Source organism: Gopherus evgoodei, chromosome 1 (assembly GCF_007399415.2).
Source record: "Gopherus evgoodei ecotype Sinaloan lineage chromosome 1, rGopEvg1_v1.p, whole genome shotgun sequence".
NCBI lineage: Eukaryota > Metazoa > Chordata > Testudines > Testudinidae > Gopherus > Gopherus evgoodei.
The window spans coordinates 276,858,498-276,886,123 of NC_044322.1; the positions used below are offsets into that span (position 1 = coordinate 276,858,498).

At 44.1% G+C, this 27,626-nt stretch overlaps 1 protein-coding gene across 3 annotated transcripts in view; it reads left to right on the plus strand.

Annotated features, from left to right (window-relative positions):
• PDE6H (phosphodiesterase 6H) overlaps positions 1–19,003 on the plus strand; it is a 29,937-nt gene extending 10,934 nt beyond the window's left edge. For 2 of the 3 annotated variants that reach the window (XM_030548409.1, XM_030548407.1), the window contains exons 2-4: positions 13,899–14,080; positions 14,682–14,722; positions 15,969–19,003. In XM_030548409.1, the coding sequence (XP_030404269.1) occupies positions 13,947–14,080; positions 14,682–14,722; positions 15,969–16,045 (252 nt within the window). In that variant the 5' untranslated portion in view covers positions 13,899–13,946 and the 3' untranslated portion in view covers positions 16,046–19,003. Of the gene's footprint in view, positions 1–10,052; positions 10,164–13,898; positions 14,081–14,681; positions 14,723–15,968 lie in introns of those variants that run through there. The other variant, XM_030548410.1, reaches the window with a different exon arrangement.
• The last annotated feature ends 8,623 nt before the right edge of the window (positions 19,004–27,626 follow it).

A 27,626-nucleotide genomic window follows, 5' to 3' on the forward strand; every position in this document is an offset into this window, starting at 1 on the left:
TAGTTGTAAGTCTTACCCCGAGGCTTCCCCAGAAAGATAAGACAGTTGTCATTTATTCGTAAAAATCTACAGAATCTTAATTTCAATGGTGTTATGCTCTGCAATGTGGCGGGGGGACTCACTGCCTCCCTCCCCAGGCTCCCAGCTCGAAGTCCTCTGGTTAGTGGAAATTTTGATAATATAGTGTTATCAAAAATGGGCATAATTCAAAGGCCCTTTCTCTCACAAATGCAATGGTACCAAACATGACAAACCTAGAACACTTACATAGATAACTATTCCAGAAAATGTTGAAAAATCAACTTTTAAAAATTATACTTTAACACAGGCATGTCAAACATTGTAGCCCTCAGTTGACAGTACTGTGTTACTGGATAATGCTCAGAACATGGTACCTGGTTACACAGGAGCCGACTCTGTGGTTGCTCATCTCCTGGTCATGCCCAGATCTCAGCATAATGTTGATCTACATGAGACTTTGCGAAAGTCTGAGTTCTCCAAGGTATCATTATTGATGTTTGAATGCTATGGAATGGTGTGACTCAGGTACAAGTTCTTGGCAAACCAGAACCTGTTAACCCCTGCAAAGATTGGGCTGAATACTTCATTATGAGGTCACACAGAAAATACTGGACCTGTGATGAAGTCCACCTAGTGTTTGACATGTATGCAGAAAAATCAATTAAAAATATTACCAGAAAGAAGAGCCTCCATGCTATTGCACCTGTCTAATACAAATTCATTGACTCCATGAACATCTCAGTGTCGCAGTGAAGTAGCTATTATCTCATACTCACAAAAAGGATAAGTTAAATGCATACCTTGCAGGAAAAACATTCCAGCATGTGAAGAATTGCTTGAAGAATTTAATTGTCACATGGCATAATCAAGCTGCTGTCTCACACTATTCAGTGGAATTTCTTTGTAGTTCCCATGAGGAGGCTGACACTAATATTATCTTGCATGCCAACAATGCCACAAATGCTACTAACTTTGGATATTTGCACAAGACACAGATGTTCTAGTGCTCTCTGTGAGATGCTACACAAGACTTCAGCAAGATTTTGTTTGTATGCCTCCTGCTGGGGAACAGAATTGCCCTATATCCATCAGAGATGTGTTCCTAACATTTGAACCATTAAAAGATGCCATCCTGAAAGATTTCCATGCCATTTCCGAATGGGACACTACTGGACAGTTGGCTGGAAACATCAAATTATCTTGCTGGAAGGTATTTGATTCAGTCACCAAAGACTCCTTCCTCACTCTGAAGGTACCCGGAACAGCTGGAGGTGTTCATATGCCAAGTTTAGTATTTGAAGACTATCATTGGGACACTTGCTGAGCTACATTGGTGGATGTTTTCCAAGAAGGAGACAAACAGAAAAATTGCCACTCACAAAGGATGCATTTACATCTGCTATCAGGAAGGCAAATTACCAGGCAATGGAATGGCTTCAGGTTGATTAAGTGCATCCAAAACTACTCTCTCCTATTGGATGTAGATGGATTTTGGAGGATGGACTGATCACATCAGTTATGTTTGAAATACCACGCGCTCTGGAATCAATCCTTCAGCTAATCGAATGGTCATGTGCAAAGACCAGATGCTCACCACCCTGCAAATGTTTGGCCAGCAGCCTGCCACATAGATATGTGAGTGTGGAACAGATGAGGATTAGTGTGACAATACATCTAGCAGTGGTGCCCTAGACAGAGACAACACTGATGACTTGGATGAATGAATGTTTTAAATCTTTTTTATGTAAGCAGTGCATCCTGGTGTTAAAGTGTAATTACAACTCTGACTTTTAAACATTTTCTCTAATATATATCTACATAATTGTTCCAGGTTTGCCATGTTTGGTACCACTGAGTTTGGGGGGCAGAGAAAAGGGCTCTCGAATGATACCCAACTTGCCCCATTTCTGATGACATTATATTATCAAATTTCCACCAGCCAGAGGCCCAGGAGTTGGGAGCCAAGGAAAGTGAATCTCTCCTGTGACACTATCAAGGGTGACACCACTGCAATGATGATTCTGTAGATTTTTATGAAACAGCTACCTCCCTGACCTTTCCAATGCTGACTTGCCCACACAATGAAATTTGACTATATTTGCTCCCAGGCTAGAGTAGGAAGCCTCCCTTCTAAATGCAGAAATCCCCCCAGCCCCAATGAAATACACAGTATCTCTTGGACAGTGTCTGTATGGTAAGCTAGTGACATACTTTGGAATTCTGTGGGAAGAAAGTTACAAAATAAATGCAGAGCAACTTCAGTGGGATTGAAAGGAGAATTTGGCCCAGTAAGTGAAATTATATAAATGCATATATGCTATACAAGTACAAGTCCTCAGCCTGTCTGAGGAATCATTTTAAAAGTATAAATCCTGTTGAAGGTATTGCTACTCACAGGAACTTACAATATATTTTCCCCATTGTTACACTACTTCATTCTACTAGTACACTAGTTTATGTGGCAAGTGAAAGTGACAGAGATGTGAATACATGCCTTGATATGGGCGCAGATGTGCACAGTGTGAGGGCCTGTGTATAGATAGGAATGGGAGTGTGTTTAACATGCCTCAGCACTGCATGCGGTAGGCTGAAGTTCACAGAGCGTGTGTTTCGCAAAGATGGGAGGGGACACACGTAGAATGATCCAGATGCACAGCACACAGCAGGGGCCTTCATCCGTAATTCCTGGCCCATATTACTGTAGAAGGTTTCCTTCTGGAAGCAGATTCCTGAAATTCATTCAGAGGGATGAGGCTGCTGGTGTTTTCCAGGTTGAGTGGCACAGAATTGGTCAGGTAGGAACTTGAGCCCAGGGGAACATGATGGAGTGCTCCATCTCTCCTTCATGTTCCCAGGCATTTCAAGGAGAAATTTGCCTGAGGCACGGGGAGAAGATTGGAGACTTAATGCCTAATGAAGCAGCTTTTAGGCCAGCTAAAGCGCTAATCCTATAACGCCAGTCCCCTGCTCAAAGGTGAGGAAGGAAGACACAGGAACCCTGGGCAACTGCTGCTGCGTCTCTCACCTATCAAACACACGAGGGGTCAGGGCTGGGGGAGAGGGTGTTGGTGAAATGAGAGGGTGGTTCAGGCAAGGAGAAAGAGACTGGAAGGTAGAAAGTTGGGAGAGGGAGCTGAAAGAAAGGGAAAAATAGGGACCTGGGTGGGGACACAGAGAGTGGGCAGAGTGGAGTGAGCCAGAAGAAGAGAAAAACAGTCTGGTAAAGGAAAGAGGGGTCAAAGACTGCAGGTATGTCTACATTGCAAAAAGGGTGTGCTCTTAATGCAGGTTAGCCAACTCAGGTTCAAATGGCAGTGAAGACACAGCAGCTCAGCTTTTAGTACAGGTTAGCAACTGGAGCTCAAACCTATAAGGGTACAGCTGAGAGCAACCCCAAACTCCAGAGAGATAGACTTGTGCTAGTGGGCCTCAAGCTGGCAGGCTAGAAATAGCAGTGTGGATGTTCCAAGCACAGGTGGAAGATCAGGCTCTCAAACCGACCCAAACCCCCAGCCCGAGCCTGGACATCTACACTGCTGTTGTTAGCTTTCAGGCACAAGCCCCACAAGACACATCTGCCTACCTGGGCTGGGAGGCTCACTCCCAGCTGCAGTGTAGACATACTTTAGGGGAGCCTGGGCTTGTGAGCTGCTAACCTGAGTTATGCTGCCTTGGCATGTCATCACTACTACTTTAACTTGAGTCTGCTAATATGAGTTAGCTGACCAGAGTTAAGAATGCACCTCTTTTTGCAATGTAGACATATCCTGAAAGGGAGATCCAGGAAGGGAGAGGGCACTCTAACTGGCAGATGGGGCTAGGAAAGTAGGGTTGCCACCCGTCTGGTTTTCACCTAGACAGTCCGGGTTTTGGCTTGTGTGACAAGCTCTGATGTCTGTTTGTTTTTGGTTATTTTTATAATCTGTGGGGGAAAGGCAGAGCAGGCTCAGGGCCTGTGGAATAGGTGGAGAACGGGGAAGGGCCTCAAGGGAAGAGGTGGAGCAGGGGCAGGGCCTTGTGGGTCCAGTTACCAGCCATTAAAAAGGTGGCAACCCTAAGGAAGAGGGTGAATACAGGAAAGGAGATAGGTTTCTGATAGGGAGAGAAGGATTCTACAGGTGCCTCTAGGTGCAAAGTAGAGAACAGCAAGTGAATGTCTCAGGCCTGGTCCACACTACAGAGTTAGGTCAATGCAAGGCAGCTTATGTCGCACTAACTCTGTAAGCGTCTACACTAAAATGTTGCTCCTGCTGATGTAACTCGCCTGCTATGCTAACTTAATAACGTCACCTCCATGAGAGGCGTAGCACTTAGCTCAATGTAGTTAGGTCAACCCAGTGTCAGTGTAGACACTGCATTACTTACATTGACTTTAGTGGCCATAAATGCCCCAGCATGACTGCTTTGGTCACCGTTTTGAACTCCACTGCCTGGTGGCCAGGTCTCATCTCAAAAGTCCCATGAATTTTTGAAATTCCATTTCCTGTTTGTTCGGTGTGGAGAGCTCACCCAGTGACTGCCTCGCTAACCATGCCAACTCCACACTGCAGACACACTCCTGCCTGGAGCACACAGGAGGTGGTGGATCTCCTGCGTTTGTGGGGAGAAGTTGCTACAAAAGAGACCCAGAGCAGTGCCATGTGAAAGCTGTACCAGAAGGCAAGGGAGGCTAACAGTTACTCTGGTGCAGAGCCGCAGACATGCTGCTGTTAAAAAGAGCTGCATGCCATCGTCAGCAGAGACCTCTCCTCTCCAAGAGCCCCCTGATACTTTGGAGGAACTGGAGTCATGGGCCCCCAGAGTGAACTGTGAGGAGGAGGTGTTGGGCGGGGAAGAGGAGAAGGAGGAGGAGTATGGGAGGAGTGTTGTACATTAGACATAGAGGTAACTGTCCCACTCTACTGGGCACTGATGAGGCCTCAGCTGGAGCAGTGTGTCCAATTTTGGGTGTCACACTTTAGGAAAGATGTGGACAAACTGGAGAGAGTCTTGAGCAACAAAAATGATAAAACCTGACCTATGAGGAAAGGTTGACACAACTGGGCATCTTTAGTCTTGAGAAAACAAGATTGTGAGGCGACTTGACAAAATCTTCAAATCTGTTAAGGACTGTTATAAGGAGGACAGTGATCGACTGCTGTCCATGTCCCTTGAAGGGAGGACAAGAAGTAATGGGCATGATCTGCTGCAAGAGACATTCAAGTTAGTTATTAGGAAAAACTTTCTAACTCTAAGGATGGTTAAGCACTGGAATAGGTTACCAAGGGAGACTGTGGAATCCCCATCACTGGAGGTTTTAAAGAACAGATTGGACAAACATCCATCAGGGATGCTCTTGGTTTACTTTGACTTGATGACTTTTTGAGGAGTCCCTTCCAGCCCTGCATTTCTATGATTCTAGAATATAAGTGAGATCAGAATCAGGGAGTAAGTATTTTTATTATTTATTGGAGTTCATTTCTGGCCTAGGTGGGATTTAGAAGGACAGAGGGGTTTGTGGAAAGGACAAGTTAGTCCAAATAACAAATACCGTACATGTTTTATATTAGCTGTTTTAGATCCTCAGCTGGTGTAAATTAATGAGTACAGATCCACTGATTCCAGTAGAACCACCAATCAAGGTCTGGCCCACTATATTTCAGCCTCAGGTCAGATACATTTTCACAGCAAGACAAACTCATCCATGGAATTGTGAGTGTATTTTAAAATGTGTGTTTCATGTATCATTAAAATTTGCCAAATTAGTTTTTATTTCTGGTATAGTTATGGTTACCATAAGGTTTGAGATCTTGTGGGAGGGATTGCAAAAGATTTCTTAGAATAGAAGTGGGGAAAAATCTGGCCTACAGCAGCATTGAGAGTGGTGGTTCTCCCTTCCTGGGCCATAGGGACAGAATTACTGTTATTGTTTGACCCCAGTTTCTGGTCCTGTCCAGGTCTAAATTGTGTCACATGGGAGCTGAAAAAAAGGAGTAAACTCAGTTTCTCCCTGTGTTAGTCAATCACGAGAGGGGATGGAAGCCAGAGCATGAAGCAGCAATGTGGGAGGCCATAGCCATGGACATACAGGGGGAACTGATCGAACTTGACTCCTGGTCAAGCCATCATGCCCAGCAAATTCCCTCATCCAGCTGGGATGCCTTAAAATTACAACAGAGTCACTCCTGCATGTCTGTTAGTGCTATGAAAAGGGAGCATCTAAGTGCACACTTGTGTGTGTGCACACGCACACACACACTGCAAAGCAGAGTCCATCACCTTCAGGAAGGAAAGAGAAGTAAAAGGGCAGGGTAAGAGAATAGATGGAATGAGAGAGGTTGAAAAAGGGAAGGCAACAATGGGAAACAGTGAGAAAGTGATGAAAAAGAGACAAGAGAAGAACATAAATGGAGCTGATTGAGCATTTTCTGTCAAAATGTCTTTTTTACTGGGAAATGGCTTTTTGAACAAAATGGAAATGTTCATAAAAAATATCAAATTTTGTCAAACATTTTCAGGTTTTTCTCAGGAAAAAAACTGACTTTTTTAAACTGCAAAATTGGGAAATTTGGTTGCTGAAAACCTATATAATTTAGTTTTTCTTTTAGAACAAAAGCCTGAAAAAGTTTCAAAGAAAAATTTCGACAAAATTAAAAAAAAGTTTCATTTTCATCAGCATTTTTCACAGGGGAAAACAAAACAGTTGTTTCCCAGCACGCTCTTAACATAAGAGAAAGGAACAAGGAGAGAAAACAGAAGTCTGGGCCAGTTGGAGACAGACAGAGAACTGGGAATGAGCAGTGGGTGTGGGAGAAGAATCTGATGGCAACATACTGCAGCTGCTTATATCCCCCCAAGCCTGCTCCAGCCTGCAGGAAGCTGCTGACCATGTTTAACCTCAGAGCACTTGTGTGCAGGAGCCAGTCCCTACAGGGAGGAGGAGATGTCAACCCAAATATTCAAAATCATTAGTCCAGCCTCAAAAAATCATGAGATTGGCTTAAAAATCATGAGGCTATTAGAAAAATATAATTCAGCTTCTTTTTCTTTGTCTTCTGGTTTCAGACCCTTTAGGTTACACCCAGGTCACATTTTCAAGCTTTCCTCTACAAGCATGAGAGATGGGGCTTATTGACATTTTTCAAAGAAAGCTGAGATTCTAACATAGGGTATGTCTACACTGCAGTTAGACACCTGCAGCTGGCCTTTGCCAATTGACACAGTTTTCACAGGGCTCAGGCCAAGGTAGGGTGACCAGACAGCAAGTGTAAAAAATCGGGATGGGGGTGGGGGATAATAGGAGTCTAAATAAGAAAAAGACCCAAAAATTGGGATAGTCTCTATAAAATCGGGACATCTGGTCACTCTAGACCAAGGAGCAGTTTAATTGCAGTATAAACATTCCAGCTTGGGCTGCAGCTTGAGCTCTGGAACCCTCCCAACTTGCAGGGTCCTAGAGCCCAGGCTGCAGCCCAATCCCAGACATCTACCCTGCAATTAAGCAGCCCCTTAGCCCGACCCCCACAAGCCCAAGTCAGCTGTTGCAGGCTTTTTAATTGCGGTGTAGACATGCTCGTAATGGCTAACCCCCAAGGCCGTCAATATGTCTGCTCTTCTTTAATGAGCCCACTAGACAAGTTTTATTGTTCTTCGGTCTGGCTTCCATCCCCTCTCCAATCTGGAGATGCTTGCCTTCCATACCTTACTCATTCTCATCTGGTTCATTCAACAGGGCCATTGATTAAAAGGCAGGGGAAGGTGGGGGAGGAGATCTTATTCTACTTCTAGCAAAAAGACATTTTTTTTAACATTATACCAAGGCTCAATACAAAGTTTTCTATATAAGGATCTGATACAAAGTTGTATGAAAATAGAGGCATAATACAAAGTCATATGAAAGTTATGCGAAGATGCTTAATGCAGAGATTTATCTACATGTATGATCTGCTTCCCTTGTAAAATGTCCTCACAAAATATTGTATTCCCCTTGTCTTCTCTATCACACCCCTACCTGCCTCTTCTGTCACTCCATTCATTCACAGGCCAAACCTCTCTACTCCAATGCAGGGGCACCCAGAAGACCTAGCTGTTACCTTAGCCCATGGGCTGTCGTAATGGCACTGGGCTACTCAACTACTTTGCCCCAAGCTGCTAGATTGTTGGAGATGGGGGAGGATTCCTTTTCCCCACCTACCCTTTCCAACTCAGAAAATGGAGTTGGGCCTTCCCTTAGGAGCATGTCATGCTTATGACATTTCTTTAAACCTTCCCCTAGATGCACCCTCAGTAAAGCCAGGATTAGAGGTCTTGGAGACATAGTTGTTCCAAGGACGAATGCTTCATGATTGGTGCCTTGAGTCTGTGACATCACCTGCGGACAAACTATTTCTGGAGAATGAGTTGTGTCTTTGAGAGATTTTTCTAATCAGGCTAGAGGAAGGTAATTTAATGATTTCCAAGAGGAGCTCTCAGCACTGTAAGTGTTCTCTCCAACTTCTGTGTATCTCAGACTGATGGTGGGGAGGGAGAGTGGGAAGAAAGAGAGAAACTGAGCTGACAAAAGTCTAATGAAACCCCTGGAGTATTGTTTGTAGTTTGTATCTGGAAGGGACAGATTTTCATTTCTTAGGTAACGTTTTGCTTTGTCTCTTACCTTAGTGTAGGGATCCATTGACTGAAGTAAATGGAAATCTTTCATGAATAGTCAGCCTACCTATAAGAGGCTGGTTAGTTTGTAAGCAGCTTCTTCCTCAATGTTTTTCTTGGTGGCCATTTGATTTGGACCGTTGCTTGGCTGTTGTGGAATTCATCTGAGTCTTTGTATGGCTGGCACTGGCAGGGCATTGATGTAAAATGTGTACAAGGCACTGTGGTAAAGACACTACTGGAGTCCAGGACTCAGCTGCTGTTTACAAGGTACTGCTGAAACCCTAGGAGGTATTTGAAGGTTTCTGCTCACACAGCTAGATACCCCCTTCCCCAGTCTGATAATAAACGCTTTCTCTCTGTAACAGTTTGTCTTCCAAGCTCACTATTTCACATTAGCAGGATGGGATGGGATTTCCTAGGATTCCCATCAAGGAGTGGGCTGCAGGACTTCAGTTCTACTTAGAACCAGCTTAAAAGCTGACTCTCTTTTTAAGTGTATCCTTTTTTGTTTCTGTTTGGTCTTGAAACCATTACTAGAGAACAGAGTCTGAGAGCTCAGAGCAGTAGGATACAGGCATCAGCAGTGGCCAAGGCTGGAAATATTCATTACATCCCCAAGTCAAACAGCTGGCCCTGGAATTATGGGACTTCTTTCCATTCAGCCGCAGTTATGTCTGATACTGGATACAAAGTTCTCTAGCTAGAGCACTCCTGCAAGGAAGATCACTGCTGCAGCACACATGAGGCCCATAGCTGAGATGATGAGGACATCACCACGTGGAATAAAATAGCAAGAGCATTTCTACCTGGAGATGATATGTATTTCCAGAGCATCACTGCAAGGAAGATCACAACACACCTGGGCCTTGTGTCTCAGATTTTTGTGGACGCACTGCAGATTGCAGCACACATGCAGTAGTGCATGTCTGACCTTCTCAGGGAATGGACCCAAGGAAGGTCACAGCCCACGTGAGGAATCTGTTTGATACTGCTATAAAGAAGATCATGTCAGATGTCTATTTCACTTGTCAGGGAAATTTTCCATAGAGGATCAGAGACTAAAGCTGTGAAGGAGGTGGATTAAAGAGCAGCTATTTGTCACTAGTACTCAAGCCTCCTTAAGTGCATTGGAATCAGAAGGTAGCGGGGAAGGAGATTAACCTGGAAGCCAACCCAGAAGTGGGATGTCATCTGCCAGCACTGGGATAAGAACATCACTGTGGACAGATTGTATTAGGTAAAATTAGTGTTCAGACGCAAGCAAGGACATTACGCAAATGGATTAAATCCGGGGCCAAGTAAAGATCCTGTCAGAGCCAATTAGATAACACTGTGTGAGTGAGAGCAGAGGATGTGAAGGAACATTCAGTTGTCCAGCAACCTTCACTGGGAAAGGACAGGAATCTACAGCTACTGGCTCCGTCAGTTCTCTCACCCTGGGACTATCTTTCACTGTCTGCCAGTGACATTAGTGGCAGAGGAGCTGTGGCAAAGACTCTGGAACATACTCAGAGGTAAGGTGCCAGAGAACTCAAAGAGGTGCCATAAAAAAAGATCAAATCTAGGTGAAGTAGGAGATTGTCAGGCACCTAAGTATTGGAGTGACAGGGACCATCTAAGTACCTATATAAATGGATAGACAGGGTTGCAAAACACAAATGGAAGGCTGTGCTGTGTGTTTCTCCTACTTCTGTGAGTCCGGCATGGTTCCAGAGGAACTGATTACAGGGACACAAAAATTGGTGCAGCTCTTGTGTCAATGAGAACTGGTTTCCACTGCAAGAACAAAGACATCTTTGCCTGTGTGTGGATAGAAATTAACTCACACTGGCCTGTCAGTGTAATAGCAGCACAGTGACTTTGTGCTTTTTGGTGCTGAGCTTGAGATGAAGGAAGTATGAACTCTTCCAGCGCTTCCTACCCAAAAGCTCTGTGCTCGTTCCCAAGGTGCTGTCCAGCTGTGGAGATGGGTAAGGAGAACAGAAGTGACGAAGGTGCTGAGGGGAAGAGAGAACTGTAATTCCTTAATCCTGTTGAATCCCATTTCCTCTCCGTCTCTCTTACATTAGTGCAGATGAGAAATAGGATGTGGTATGGTTTGGTCTGAAGCTTTCTCCCATCATATACCAGGTGGAAGTGGCTGAAACTTCACATAGTGGTGGGGTGGAGGAAAGGCTCTGAATCCCACAGACGGAGCCCTCCTATTATCTGCTTCTTTTCCTGAGTAAAGCTTGTGGCCAAGGGGACTTTGAGGGAGGGGAGGGAGCTGCCTCTCAAAGGTGTTATGATTTGGATGGAGTGTTGTACTAGCACCAGCCTGGTGTCTGCTAAAACAGGGAGCAATCTCACTGACCAGTGTTGGCCCAGCTGCCTCTCGGGTTTCTTGATGTCAGTATCCAGGGTTAAAAATCTCAGTCTGCCATTTTTACTATCATGTCTCATTTCATTCTCTCATGGGTGGCCAGGATAGAAGGTAGCCAGCACAATATCTGGGTCTGGCAAAGTGGATCAAAGCTGGTTAGAGATGTTCTTTGGATACTGATTACACATTTCTATCGCCCTGTGCCTCTAGTACTCCAGGAGGTTGTCTACATCATTGTGACTGTGTACCCCATTGATTATTATCGTTCTTGAAACTAGTGCACAATGCTTTAACCACAAGTGTAGGCAGGTATAGCCCACACAAACCACAATGCTTAATTTTTCTGCTTAAAGCTCTACATTTCTTAGAGCAAAGCAGCAGGGTTTTAAAAATTTTTGTCAAGTCTTTAAATAACACATCCTCAGGAAGGAAAGATGGCTAAGAAAATAGGGACCAAACTCCCTACTAGTGTAAATTAGCACAATTCCATTTACTTCATCAGAGAATTTGACCCTAAACTGAGATTCAGGAGATCTAGGTATAATTCTTGGCTCTGACAAAGATTTACTTTGTGACCTTGGACAAATCACTTAATCTCTATATCACAGCTTCTCTTCTATAAAATGTAGTTTCCCTATTCTGCAGGGTTGTTGTGAGGATAAATCCATAAATTCCAGGGAAATGCTCAGATACTATGGTGACAGGGATCATATAAGTAACAAGACAGATACATAACTAGATTTACTATGACTAGGTTTCTGATCAAACTGAGTGTATAGCAAGTGTGCCTTGGAAGATTGTGGATATACTGTGAGCAGCAGGGCTAGTGTGTATATATTTCAAACTATTCCTGGCTGTCACTGCAAACTCTACTGTCTGTTATTTCACTTAGGATGGCTTTAACCGTTCAGTCTCTAGTGTATTAGATATGAAAAGATACAGCTATTGAGGTATTTATAGTGTGTTAATCACTTTGGTATCTGAGCACGTGGTATGGAACACCCTTATTTCAAAGTATGCAGCATATCAACATGAATGCACACATTAAAATGGAACTGCTAAGAATATATTCTTTGTTCCTCAGGCTGTCCCCCCGACCTTTCTAGATTTTGTTTAAAGGAAAGAATTACAGCAATTGCAGGCACTGATGGGGGGCAAGAAGCTCTCTCATTCCGTGGTCATCAATGATCTAAAAATACTCTCAGCTCTTTGGTGGCTTTTATAGGCTGGTGATTAGAAAGATCTCATCTCTGCAGTCTGTAGAGGGCGGGGGAGGGAAAGAGGATATTTGGAGGATTATACTAAAGTTACTGTGGTGACATAAAGGGATTTGACGTCAGTAATGAGATTGTGAAGCTAATTCCAACACTTGTTAGCATGAACATTCAGTAAGTGAACCAACAGAAATGCTTTAGGATAGGAGTTACATGATGAATGCAGAGAAGCGAAGCATGTGACTTCAGGAAGGGAGAAAGATGGAACACCCCTCCACCACTTCCATGGGTGCACACAGGAGTGGAGTTGAGGGTAAATGAGTAAACAAGCTTTATTCACTTCTCCTTTGGAGAATATGGAATGTATTGTAGGCTAGTTTTGCCACTTTTTTTTTTTACCATTATACCAGTGGGTGCTCTTGAACAGTGTGCACTGAGCTGCATTAGACTTAATGAAGGGATGGGTGACCCCCTGGGATCCATGTCCTGTAGGGTGTAGAAGCACAGGACCCTCAGATGCCAATGCAGCAGCTCTATCACCTGAGACAAAAGAAAATGTATGTCCTCTATGTGCCAGCAATTGAATTTATATCCTTCCCAGACTTCCATCCACTAGGGGATGACAGTGACCAAAAGGTTCCTTGGCCACTTTTACAATCTGCTGCGCAGATGTACAGATTTGGGAACCACACAGTATTAATTAGTTAGCCTTGTTCCTAGATTTCCTTTTCACAATAGGGAATTGTGACTTGATCCATATGCAGCAACGGAGTATGCAAAGCCATTGTTCATGGCACTAAAATCATCAAAAATGGAGATGGACATTGTCTATTGGGTCATCTCACCCATTCACACTCTCCCACATCCTAGTCAATGAAGAATTGTTTCCTAAAATATATTCTCCACTGCTTTGCCTTGGTCCAGTTTAAAGCATCTTGGAGAAAACTATTTCCATAGGAGGCTAATATTCCACATTGCCCAGATATTCTGTAATGATTACAAACATTTTCTTATGGTGATGTGGCACCCATTAGGTATATACTAAATTTGCAAATAAAAATATAGGCCTTACCAGACTAGGACAAACTGGATGTCTAGCTCCATTGGTACTAGTCCTCCTGCTCCACTAGATCAAATTACTGGGCCATCTGGTCTAGCAACCTGTCTCCAGCATTAACCTTCAGAAGCAGGTGTAACCATCTCTCTGCAGCTCACTGTGCAATATCCTGCTAAGGAGATAAAAGTCTCCCTGCCCCCATCTGGTGTCCCCATGACTTGTAGACTGAGAACTTGCCATTTTTATCCTAGCAATTGTGACTGCAGATGCTGTTCTGATTCTTAAACTGTACATAAGAACATAAGAACGTCCACACTGTCTCAGTGTAAAGGTCCATCTAGCCCAGTATCTTGCCTTCTGACAGTGGCCAATGCCAGGTGCCCCAGAGGGAATGAACAGAACAGGTAATCAGCATGTGATCCATCCCTTGTCGCCCATTCCTAGCTTCTAGTAAACAGCAGGTGGGGACACCATCCCTGCCCATCCTGGCTGTTGAATCCCCATCCCTAGGCTCTGGTCAAAGTTATAGTCCTTTCTCCCTCCTCTGGCTGATGGCATCTAGAAGTCATAAGTTCAGCACCCTCCTTCCATTTCATTATCTGCATTTGTCTTACAGACAGGAAGATTTGAAAGAGGAGTACCTTGTGTATACAACAACCCAAGAATGAGTGACGCCAATACCCTCAACACCACAGAAGTTGCAGCTGGTCCCACCACACCACGCAAGGGACCTCCCAAGTTCAAGCAAAGGCAGACAAGACAATTCAAAAGCAAGCCCCCAAAGAAAGGAGTAAAAGGGTAAGAGCACTAATGACAGCTTCAGGGAGTGGTATGTCCCTTCACATACATTAGGTGAGGCAATGAGGTGATCTGATACACCTTCTCATATCTGGGATCTTTCAGATGATCTCTGCATGAATAGAACATGAGAAGGCAGGATACGTTCTCTTAGGGGGAAAATCATGCCAGAAGTGACACTTCCCCCTTATGCGTCCAACAAGAGAGTTGCACCAAATTCTCCATGGAACCCATTAGGCCAAACCAGGAAACACTTGTATTGTACTCTTGTGTCACTCCCTTTTAGGGTTGCCAATCCAGTAATTAAAGATTAATCTTTAATTAAAGATTATGTCATGTGATGAAATCTCCAGGAATTCATCCAACCAAAACTGGCAACCCTACGTCCCTTTGGCAGTGAGGAACTTCTTGTGAGCTGTTCCCCTCCTCTGCTGCTGATCTTATGTCCTTTGTCCCTGTAATTTAGCAAAAATCCTCAAACTATTCCCTTTTCTCAGGTGCTGATCCAATCTCCCTTCAGTTAGGAAAGACCCTGTGTGAGGTAATCCTTCTCTTTTGGTTCTTATCCAGTCTCACCTTCCTCTATTGTCCTTTCTCCCAGGTTTGGAGATGACATTCCAGGTATGGAGGGACTTGGAACAGGTAAGTCATATGTAATATTGCTCTTCAGATGCCTTTAAAATATTTCTGTTACAAAAATATAGAATCATGGGGCTAGAAGGGACAGCAAGGGTCATCTAGTCTAACTGCCTGCCAAGATGCAGGATTTGTTGTGTCTAAACCATACAAGACAGATGGACAATCAGCCTTCATGCTTCAGGGCTTAAGATGATTGCCTGCTATGGTCAGATATAAATTGATGCAGCATTCGTGTTGATGAGAACTGGTCTCCACTGCAAGAACAAAGACATCTTTGCCGGTGTGTAGATGGAAATGAACTCTCACTGGTCTGTCAGTGTAATAGCAGCGCAGTGAGGTATACATTTCATTTTTGCCCCTCCATAATGTACCACTGCACAAGTGGCCAAGGTGCCTTGTGGGTGTTCTAATCTCCCTTCCTTGTAATCTTCTATCAGATGTGGAATTAGGCAAATACTATGAAAAATTCATGTCTGTTTGAATTTTTAAATGGATTCACTTGGCTGTGAATGGGCTGACTTGTGTTTGCTTTCTGCAAATATTCTAGCAAGTGACTTCATCAGCAGGAAAGTTCACAGAAATGGTTACTTTAAGACCAATAATGCAAGAAAATCGCAGAAAGTGAATTTTAAATTGCTAATTGTTAGCATTCTCACCAGAATTCTGATTCCAAGAGTTACACTGGTCCAACCAGGGACGAGAAATGTGTCATGTGATCTGTGCCCAATCAAAAGAGCTCAGATTTCAAACATCAGACACACCTCAATAATCTACACACCAAGAAGTTTGTGCCAAGATTATTCAGCAAATAATGTCAGATAACAAAAGTATTCAAGAAAATCATAATCTGGTTATAAAAACAAACTAACAGGGAAGCAAAATTAATCAAAAGTTTTCAAGTGAACTGTTCACATAGCTCTAGTTATCAATTGCTGGTGATGAGATACAAGACTACATGGACTATGTTGGTTTTGGTTTTTTTTCTGGTGCAGCAAGTGGTGAGATGCCACATGAGAACCATTGATCTAGTTCAGTGTGGCAGGAGGCTGCCCACTCTTACACTGATGTGGTGGGAAAATATTGTCTCTCACCTCTGTCTAGTCTTTGAATAGAGGCCCATTTTCCTTTCTCCTTCACCTAGCACTATTTCTTTAATAATCAGCCTGCCCATCTCTCTAGGATAGAAGAAACAATGGAGTATACTGAGCTTTTACTGAACCTATGCAGTTTCTCTCTCTCTGTCTTGCAGATATTACAGTGATCTGTCCATGGGAGGCTTTCAGCCATCTGGAACTGCATGAGCTGGCACAGTTTGGTATCATCTAAGTCACCAGAATCACTGCTGGTGTCTTCCAAGGTTCCAGAATGGTCTTCTTCACCATTGACACTTATTTTTGGCCCTTCCGTCCACCTGCTGACATTCTGTTGAGCACGTGCAGGGTGGCTTCATGAGATTCACCTAGTTCTAAACAATTCCTTCTCAGATTAACTTGGCAAGAAGTTATCAGGGACCCTGAATATTCACCAGGCCTCATCTGATGAAACTATTGGAAATGTTTAAATATCTCTGTACAATATCCTGTCTTCCCCCTGGAGTATTCATGTATGTGAAGTCTCACCTGTATCCCCTGACTCCTGGGATGCTGTATGTATGAATTTTCACCCTATATGCCCGCTCTGAGTTACTTGAGATACTGTCTGTATGTGCCTATTTGAAATCTTATCCTGTATTCCCACCCTTGACCCTATAAAATCTAACTCTGAATTAAACCCATCACCCACTCTCAGGACACTCAAGCTTTCCATGTGTATGTGAAGTCCAACAGATGTGGATGATATTTCCATGATATCTGAGCCAGCAATCAATTGCTCTGTGTATATTCATAGGGAACAGAGTCCTGAGAGTCACCTATCCACCTTTCATTAGGAAGGAGAACCTGGAGTCTCTCATATGAGCTCTCCAGAGGGAATCTGCCACTAAAATTCACCTCTCAGCCATAGAACAGAGGGCTTGGGAATACTACATCTTCCCTATATTACCCACAGGTTAGTGGAGTAGTTATTAGATTTCTGTTGCTCCAATAAGGACAGCTGACAGCCTGAATGTTCGAGATCACTAACTAAATCTATCACAGCACTCACCCCTTCGCTATCCTGAGGGTTTGCCATTCTAATCAAGTGACTCTCCGGGTGCTATAAACTTTCATATTCTATAAATAGAAATCCCTAGTACCATATTTACATGAGGAATAGCTTGCATCTGCCAGTTGCTGGTTAAGAAAATGGAGAAGCATTGCAATTGTCACTTGACAGTGATATATACCCATTAAGGGTATGTCCGCTGGAACGTAGGTCTATGCGTGAGCCTTGGCTCAAGCCTAACCCTCCCCTTGCATGTACACTGCAATTGCGCTAACCTAGGGCTTGGACCCAGGGTTCCAGGACCCTGTAGGGCTGGAGGAGTTAAGCTGGCACCCAGGGTGCAAGCCCTATTGCTTTGCAGTGCAGATGGAGCCCCGCTTGACTTGGGTCCTGGGAGTCTGCTGGAAGTATCCCACAATTCCATGGGACAACTTCCTTGATCCTCTCTATCCCAACAATTTGCAATCCACTCTAGTAAAAATGGCAAACAGCAGCAGCTCAGGTTAGTGTTAACCCATTCTCTTCTGATCACTGATCTGCAAGCACACTGTCAGAGAGCCTCCTGGGCTTGCAATGGAAAACAAACTGATCAAGCCTTTTGCAAAGTGACCTGCTTCTTGGTAACATGCAGGATAGGCAGTAAAGTTCTCCCAAAGTGCATCGGGGTCCTAGGGCTAGAGCAGCCACATTTCAGAGGGTGGAGGTGCTAGGGATTCTGGGATATGGTTACTAAGACTTCGGTCTGCACACTGCAGTGTGGACGGCAGAGCCCTACGCTCAAGCCTGGGTTAGAAAAGCCTTAATATAAGGTAAAGATACAATGTAGCTGCTCAAGTCCAAGGTTCCCTAGCACAGGCAACTGACTCAAGTCCCACTAAAGCTGGGCTTACATTGCAGTGTAGACATATCCTAAGGCATGGGCTGTGTACCAGCCAGATTTAGGTGAGTGCTTCTGGCACACTGCGGGTTTAGCATTAGCTGGAGTCCTACCTACTTTCTTCTTCCTCACATTTAGCATACAGTAGCCCTCCCCCCGCCCACATCACTCCCCATCCCTATCAACCATGGAATGTGAAGCATTTTCTTTTCATGCCCCTCCCCAGTTCAAGCTTTGCAGATTGCATGTGTTGAAGTTGAACACCTGACCTCAGAAATTGGTGCAGCAAGGTGGGGTGTAGGTGAAAGAGAACAACTGGGAGTAGGCAGAAGGAGAGTAGTTCTACTTAACCTTATGGATCTATCTCTCGGTCTCTGGCAGCCTTAATCCTTGTTGGGCTGGGAAATGGTGATTCATTTAGCCACACTCGAAACTGTGCAGAGAAGGGGCAAGAATATTCCCTTCCTCTCTTGCATTAAGAAAGGATTTTAATTTTGTTCAGAGTCAAGGGGCAAATGGTTTTTATTATCTGATACTCATAAAAGAGGATGTCATTTTTCTAATCATTGTGGTGATCTTCATTCAAATTTACCTTTCCCTGGTTTACACTGCATGTGTCAAACTATATATATATAGTTTGACACGTGATATATCCATTACAAGTACAAATTGTGTGTCAACTGGTGAACTACATCACAGGACTACTTCATATGCAAGCCTGCCCACTGCTAAAGCACCCTCCCGCAACCTTTGGGGAAGATCCACTGGACCGGGGACTCAAATAATTGCATGGGACAATGGAAAAATAACAGGGATAAGTGTGAGGGTCAAAAGGAGGAAACCTGATAGGGACATCGAGCAGAGAACCCCGGACAGCGCCTACTGCTCCTCGAAGGTGTCAAGGGAGCCAGTGGACGCCACCCAGAGGAACTCTGCTCGGTTGTGTGAATGGATGGAAGATCGGAAGTAGGTCCCATAGTCACAGGAAACCCCCTCAGCCAATCACAGGATTACTTGTTAGGCAGATATCATCTATAACCTTTGTTTTTCATGCATTGTTGCTTTTCGTTTCTTGCATCCTTCTCTCCTTTTGCAGCTCTTCCTCTTTCTCAAAATCTTCTCTGTGCAGGTATGATTTTTATTTAGGTTTTAAATATGTTTGACTTATTTCATTTATTAATAGCCTCTGTTTTTTTGATTAAATAAAGATGTCAGTTTTCCTGTGCTTTCTCTCACCTTAAATTGCTCTATTTATATGACCCTTATCTCTCCGATTCTGACCATCTCTTATAATTTGTCTGGAAAAAGGCTGATTGGTTCCAGTTTCTGGATCACACAAAGAAGTGTGGTCATTGCCTCTCTCATCGGTGTGCTTAATTAGGAACATAACATGAGGACTGAGTATTAGAGTAGCCCTTGAGCTCTCATTTTTGTCCCAGGTTGAGACATGGCTTTGTGGCATTGGGACTTTTCTCTGCCACAAAGTTCCCTCTTTCTAAAGGCATCCAGAGATTGGGACATTCTAGTGAACATCAAGGTATTGATAAAGTTTCTCCTCTGAACCTTGTGTTAGTACATTCCCTTCCACCACAAGAGTATTGCTAGGTTTCCCCTTCAAAGGTGTCCAAAATCAATACGTTCCCTGCCAGCTCTCATATCTGGCTGAAGACCTGTTTTGCAGGGGTTTGGAGGCAGCTGCTGTTGGTCTAGGTTTGGGGGATTCTTTTATGTTTATAGTTATTCCTTTCATTTTATGGAGTTTTAAAATTTATAAAAAGAATTTTAAAACAAGTTCTCTTCTGGTCTTTAAAAAAAGAGAGAATGAGAAAGCCCCTAGAAACTTTATTTTCAGAAGAAGCTGTGAGAATTGGCAATGTTGCAAGGAAAAAAATATATTTAAAAAAAACTTATGAAATACTGCAGCATGTTCACATTGTAACAGGTTATTCTTTAGTCTTTTACTATTAAAAATTGTTTTTAAAATCCCGAAGAGATGATCTGAAATTACTTTTAACAATGGACGCATAATGTTTTCACTCAAAGCATCTCACACTATTTCCTTCACCTCTGGCCAGATCGGACTGGGACAGAAGGAGTCTTTTAGAACCACTCCATCACCACCCCACCTTGAAAGAAGGATAGATATTTTCTGAGCCATTGCTGCCATGTGGCCAATAAGAGACAGAGTTCAGTTATGACATCATTTGAGAAGCAAATCTACATTCTCCTCTGTTTGTGCTGCTACCAGGGAGATAATACTTAATCACCATTTCCTGTGACAGGCCACTGTCAGTGGAATGGATAACAAGCAGGGGTGGGATTTAGCCCACATTTTCTGGAACTTCATAGCCTACATTTTCTGTAAATTATGGGCCAGGCCCTCAGGTGGCATAGTGTCAGCATAGCTCCATGGATACAGCCTTGAAGCTGTTCACAAACTCTTGATATGTTTCCCAACTCACTAACCCAAAATGTATTTAAATAGACCTTTTACTTCTAAATTCAAGAACTCTAGAAGCTCAACACTAAGCAGCCCCATGATAACAAATCAATGTGTGAACAACCTAGTGCATAAGAGTCACCCTACAGGAACAACCCAGTCTGGATAGGCCATCTCTCATGAATCACCCTGCAATAATACACTAGGGTACATACATGTGATGGGGGAGAACATGTTGAATAAATGAGCAAATTTCCATATTACCAACACAAGTATTCATAAATCATGAGCCAGACCCCCCACTCCCAATCATGAAATGGGCTTAAAAATCTAAATATTTTTTAAAATAATAAATGTTGGGCTCTTTTTCTTTGCCTTTTGATTTCTGAGTCTTTAGAGTGCCTTTGCTAAAACACTTTACACTTTTTCTCCCCAACCTTCAAGGCTGGAAACTTACACACAAACACACACACAAAGTGAAACTGAGATTCTCTAGTAAATCACCTGACTCCAGCAGCTGAGGCTTTAAGAAAATCACCAAATGTCACAAGAGTTGGCAACACTGACAAACTTTCAATCATTCATCTTATGTAACAGTAAAAAAAAAATTTTAAAATTAGAAAATATTAAATGTAATACTCTCTTTCTGAAGACTGCCTCCTTTCCCAGCTTCATACCTGCAACTAGGTTCCTGATACACTGCACCACCCTCTCAGAACATGCTCTCCTCTCCTGACTGTGCCCCTGCTCTAAGCAGTAATAGAAGCTTTCCTTTCTAATGGTTCTGATCACAGAGTTGAGGTACTTATTGCCAAGCTTTCCCCTTCAGGGTAAATTAGGTGTTTGGTTCTTTGTGTAGGTTACACAATAAGGCCTACAGTGAATCCCAGGTAAACCAGAATAAATCAATTAAGTTATATCTCAAAGGGTCATACAATCTCACTATAATCTCTCTCAACAGCAAAGGTGTGTTCACAGGAAACAATTAGAAGAAATATGGAAAATTAAGTGAAAGGATTTAGTGGTAAGCCTGAAGCATTACTCCCTTGGTTAAGAATACCCAATTGTATAGCCTTTTTAGTGTTATATTATTAAGGTAGCAGCTGTGCTGTAGTTGGGCTGGATCACACCTGAACAACATACCAGCACTTTTGCTGAATGGAGGTGTAACCCTTCTGCCCCTCTGAGTTGGCAGCAACAAGGGCCAGGTTCAGTATCCAGGGGTTCCGTTTCAGTAACACAATGCATAACCGGGTCGAGCCCCACCCAGTGACCTGGGACACTTACATACCACCCCCTGGGTGCCTCTAGGAGGCAATACTTCCCCTCTCGTAAGCACGGAGTCTGAGTGTAGCAAAATCCTTTTAGAAAAGGAGGGAAACAATGCGGCATCACATTGGAGAAACACCACAAACAGGATTATAACGCAAACCATAAGCAAAAAAACCCACCTCCAAGTACGTCTGGCAATGTCCTCTCCCCCTTAGGGTCTTAAGTCCAATCACCCCAAAGTCCAACAACCCAAAAGTCTCTGGTCAGTGCCACCCCAGAGTTCAAACATTTATCTGCAGAGTTTTACTCCCTCAGCCTGGGTGGAAATGTGGCAGGGGGGAACCCAAACAGGGTGTTAAGGGGCACCTTACGTGGGCCCGCGCCACTGCTCTGCCTCGCCGTGGAGTTCTGCTGCAGTCCTCACCACAACCAGCTCCATTACATCAGCCATGCCGCTCCTCCAGCCGTCCCTGCAAACCGCTCCACTCCATTCACTGTTCCATGGGCTGCTCCAAACTGCTCCGCTCTGCCAGCCGCTTAGCAATAGGTCTTCAGGCTCCCCCACTAGTTAACACAACACTCAGTGATTTCAGCTTGTAGTAGGGAGCCCTGGTGCATCATCAGCCCAACAGGAATTCAACTCAGCAGCCTTTAGATGGACTCCTAATAGAATCAAACTTAGCTCTACTCTTTAACAGTGGAAAGAGGAGAATGTGCAATTGGTGTTCCAGACACAGGTGGGTGGGTGGGTCGGTCGGTCGGTCGGTCGGTCGGTCGGTCGGTCGGTCGGTCAGTCCACTCCCCCAACATCTCTCAATTCACTGGGTTTTGGAACTCATGTCCCTTGTCTAGCAAGTACCACCCAACTGAGGTTGAGTCTTCTCTGTCACAAAGCAGTCCCACAGCTCCCCATTCACACAATCAGGGTGACAAACTCCACTCCTCCCACCCCAACAACAAAGAAACTGGAGATCCCAGAGCTGTAAAAACAACCATCCCAGACTGCCATGGGCCACGCCAGATGGGGTGGGTGTGCCTATGCAAATGTTTGGAATTTCTTTCCACACGCTCTGGAATTCTTTCCACACTCCCCACAATTCACCACCAGATGTCAGGGTAGAGCTCATCCTGTTCTCAAAATGGCGTTTCTGCATTGCATGACCTTGCATGCACTGTACATGGGTGAGGTCACACCACATGGAGGACACTATTTTATACAGAAACAAAATGGTGTCCTCATGCAGCTGCATGGAGGTGTTCATTGTAAAGAACAAAACAGCATCCTCCACACAGTGTGAGCTCGCACACCCTGTACATGCGTGGCCGTACTGGCAGGGGTAGAGTACCTATAATTTAAATAGTAGGATTGCACCACTGAATAGCAGCTAGCGTTCCCAACTGAGATGGGGGTATATTGAATTGCTAGGTGCTGTACAAACACATAGTGAGAAAGACAAAAGGTAGGAGGGGAAACAGAAGCACAGAGAGATGAAACTACTTGCCTGAGGTCACATAGAAAATCAGTGGCAGAGGCAAGCTTAGAATCCTGGTCTCCTAATTCTCAATCCATTGACACATCTGGCTTTGCTGATGTCTTCTTCAAAGTACCCAGGACTAAGAATCTTAAACATTCTGCTCTTGAAGAATTGTCTTTTAACTAATTAAATACTACTGTAAGCAGAGTCAGGATAAGCTCTACACTGACATCTGGTGGAAAGAATTTCAGAGAGTGTATTTGCATAGGCATGCCTACCCTATCCCAGACTGCCGAGCTGTGGGACTGCTTGGTGACAAATGACTCACCCTCAGTTGGGTGGTACTTGCTAGACAAGGGACATGGGTTCCAAAACCCAGAGAATTGAGAGAGAGGCTGGGGACAGGTATCTGTGCCTGGTGGTGCAGTCTCCTTGTGGAGCCAGAAGCACCAGTTCCACCCTCTCCACTGTGGAATGTCAGAGTTGATTTTTTTATTCCCTTAAGAATCTAAATACAGGTTACTGAGCTGAACTCGCTTTGGGCTAATGGTGCACTAGCACTAGGGCTCCCCTACTAAGAGCTGAGATCACTGAGAGTTGAAATCACTAAAGAGCTGAAATTACTGAGCTGAGAGCACTGAGTACTGTGCTAACTAGTGGGGAGCCTGAAGCTATACTGCGGAACAGAGCAGCTGGCGGAGTGGAGTAGCTGTGAGACGGGTGGAGTGGCCCGCAGAGCCGAGCAGTTTGCAGGGACAACTGGAGCAGCTCACAAGACAGCTGGTGGAGCAGAGCAGTTGGTGGAGCGGAGCAGTTTGTGAGGACGGCTGGAGGAGCAGAGTGGAGCGGCTGGTAAAGCAGAGCAGTTCGTGGAGAAGGCGGGAGCAGAACCCACGGAAAGGCAGGGCAGTTGGCCCCGGACCACGTAAGGTGCCCCTTTCTACCCAGGCTGGGGGGAGGGGGACCTCTGCAGATAGACTCTCGAACTTTGGGGCTGTACTGACCCAGGACAGAGACTTTTGGGATTGTGGGACTTTTGGGACTGTGGGTGATTTGGGGGTTGCTGGACTCAAGAGCCCAGGAAAGAGGACACAGCCCAATTTCCTGGGGTGGGTCTTTGCTCACGGTTTGGTCTATGAACTCTAGTTGAGGTGTTTTTCCCAATTTAGTGTTTGTTGTTTATCTCATGTATTAAATCTTTTCTGCTACACCGAGACTCTGTGCTTGCGAGAGGGGAAGCATTGCCTCTTTGAGGCGCCTAGGGGTGTGTGTAAGATTTTCCCAGGTCACTGGGTGGGGGCTCGAGCTGGTTTGGCATTGGGTTATTGAAACGGAACCCCTGGATACTGAACCCGGCCCTTGTTGCTGCCAACTCAGGGGGCAGAAAGGTTACACTACATTCAAATGTACCTCCAACTAGAGGCCAGATCCTCAGTTGGTGTCAACAGGCATAGCTCCCTTGAAGTCAGCTAACCTGTGCTGATTTACACCAGACAGGGATTTGGCCCCTGTCCTTTAAGAATGCATTCAGTAACTTGGAAATTAACCCTCATTCCATAACCAATTCTCCCCTTGATGTGTGCAAGGATCTCTTCTTTCAGAAAGAATAGGAAATATTACTAAAGATAGGAAAGCTCCATATAGTAAGAGGAAGTGAAGATTAAGAGATGTATAGACAAAGATATTTTCAGACAAAACTTAAAAAGGAGTGGAAAGTGAACAAAGCCAAAAGATACCCGAAGGCTGCTTCATTGGCAGCGGCTGCAGAGGAGAAGGCTCCTGGATTACCTGTGGGAGGAATGTTATGAGAAGGGACACAGAAAAGGCTGCTGGCAGGCACCCAAACAAGTGAAAAGTTCAGCATACCACCACTTTACTTTTATAGACTCTTTCTTTTAAACTGTACCTCAAAATGCTTCAGAGAGTCAAGCAATACAGCAACCATGTTATAGAAAAGAAGGAATAAGAGCGGAAATGAAAGAACCTAAAGTCAAAGAGATGGAAATAACAGGAAGCCAGTTCTGCCTGGGCAACGTGCCACAGAAGACCCTCATACCAACAGCTACTAGATTGTGTGAAGGATGGAGAGGAGGCCTCTGCTAGATATGCAAAGACAGTTGGGGGCAGAGAGGAGCAGAAAGAGGATATGTCTACATGAATATTTCATTTGTGGTAAGCTGAGGTGTTCTGGTGCCTCACACTAATTATCTGTGTGGACCCCACTGCTGAGCACTAAAAGTTCCTCAGTGCATGTCAATGTACTGCAATTTGAAGCAGAGATACAAAGATTCTGAGGTGCGAGGAGGAGAATTTCAGTGGACATTGTCCTCATTTACTTGGAGTCACATTTTTCTCCCAGTATTTTTCTCACTGCTCCTTTCTCCTCCATGTTCCTGAGGCTGTAAATGAGCATGAATGTCACCGCCATATTCATCGCAGACACCAGCCTGTCTGGACTGCTAGACAAGCTGGAGGTGGGGCACATGTATATGAAGCTCATCCTCCCATAGAAGATAGCAATCACAGTCAGATGGGAGGAGTAGGTGGAGAAGGCCTTTACTCTCCCGTGGCATCCAGAGTGCTTTGTCAGGATGATGAGGAGGATGTAAACATCGGAGATGCAAGTCAGGATGAAAGAGCTCACCACACTTGTCATGCTCTGATGGCAAAGATCAGGACACCATTCAGGAAGGTGTCAGAACAAGCCAGCTCCAAGAGCATCTGGATGTCACAATGAAAATGGTGAATGACAATGGAGGAGCCACAGAAAGGCAACCGGCAGAATGTGTAACAAGGATGTTGTGAAGCCACCTGTCCATGAGCTGGCCATGAAGGCAACGCACATTGCTCTGCTCATGACAGTGTAGTGTGGGGGTGGTAGATTGCCACCTAACAGTCATATGCTATGGCTGCCAGCAGCAAGAGATCGGTTCCCTCCATGGTGATGGAAAAAAAAACACATCAGCATAATGTAGACACTGAAGGAAACTCACTTCTCCAACAAGAGATTTACCAGCAGCTTGGGGGTGGTGATAAAGTAAAAACAGCTGTCTAAGAAGGAAAGGGTGCTGAACAAGAAGTACATGTCATTGTGAGGTGATGGTCCAACCAGATCACCATCATTATGGTCACATTCCCCAAAGGGGTGACAACCGAGAAGATAACTAGGAATATCCCGAACAGTAACATCTGCAGCTCACAGAGGCCAGAAAAGCCCAACAAGTGGAACTTAGTGACCTGAGTTTGGTTTCCATTCCTCAAGACATTGAAAATAGCAAAGGATCAAGCTGGAAATCCCCATGTTTGTTAATACAAAATCAAACACATGCAATTATTACAAGCATTCATACAACACTGTTATTTATAGAGCACCGTAGAGATGCTAATGGCTTACAGGCAGCAAAGAGACATAGGGCCACTACAGCTGCTTTGCAGACCTCCTGCATAATATGTTACCAAATACTGTATTATTCAAAACTGATTTAAATTGCTTTGATATCTTCATATTTTGACAATTGTTAACAAAGGAGAATAATTAACATCGAGGTATCAGGATGGAACAAGGTGTCTAGAGGGGTCCCCCAAGGAGCAGTATCAGATCTGAGCTTATTTAACAAGTATCACCAGAGGCCCTAGGCAGGATTGGGGTCCTATTGTGCTAAGCACTGTGACAATAAAAAGGTAAGCAACAGAGGCCTAATTTTCAGAAGTGCCCATCACGCACCAACTCCCATTTTTCTCACTGGGAGGTGTTGAGCTAGGAACACTTATGAAAATCAGGCCATTTGTTAATTAAATTTTTGGGTGATATTAAACTAGGAAGTTTTGTGAAAACCACTGAAAACAGAGATGTAACACCCTGTGGTCTGGAGATGTCAGATAGATGGACAGGATATCCACTGATATTCAGCATGGAAAAAAATGCAAGCTAAAACATCTGGAGGTAATCATTCAAAACACAAGCCTTATGTAAGAAGAAATTTGGTAGGAGTTAGTCCCAGGAAAGACCCCGGGGGTGATAGTGTGCAGGAAATTAGCTATTAGATTGCAATGAGATATGCCAGCAAACAAAAGTCAGTGTGATTTTGGGCTGCATATACTGAGGCATCATTCACCACACAGAATCCTAATATGACATGAGAAGACTAAAAGGAGCCTAACTCTGTTGTTACTACCCCCAAGAAATCTGCATTCACTTCTAGGTACTCCAAAAACTGCAAGTTTGATAAACTATAAGAAATTCAAAGACTATCAACAATAATGCACAATGGTGGGAGAGGAAACTTAGAGGAAAAGAGATAATGTAACTCCATTGACTTCAATGAATTTATCCCAAGCAGAGTTTTGATTCCCATCTGTCAATAGGGTATAACTAAGAAAGGATGAGAGTCTATTTGATGAGAACAAGCACAGAAAAATTTAGACTGGCTACATCAGGGAACCTTCCTAATGGTGACATCCATTAGAATGGACTCTTCTCCAAAGGAAATGGTGAAGCTTCATTGTTTGGGTCATTTGAAACTAAACTGAACAAAATACCCAAGAATGCCCCACTGGGAACAATCTTGAATGGGTCAGAGAAGAGAGGAGAGGAAACTAGATGACCATGTTAAGTCTTTTCCATCTCTGCTTTTCTATGTATCTATGAAATAGTAAAGTATATAAAATGAAAAGCTTGTAAAATTCAGAATCACTCATTCC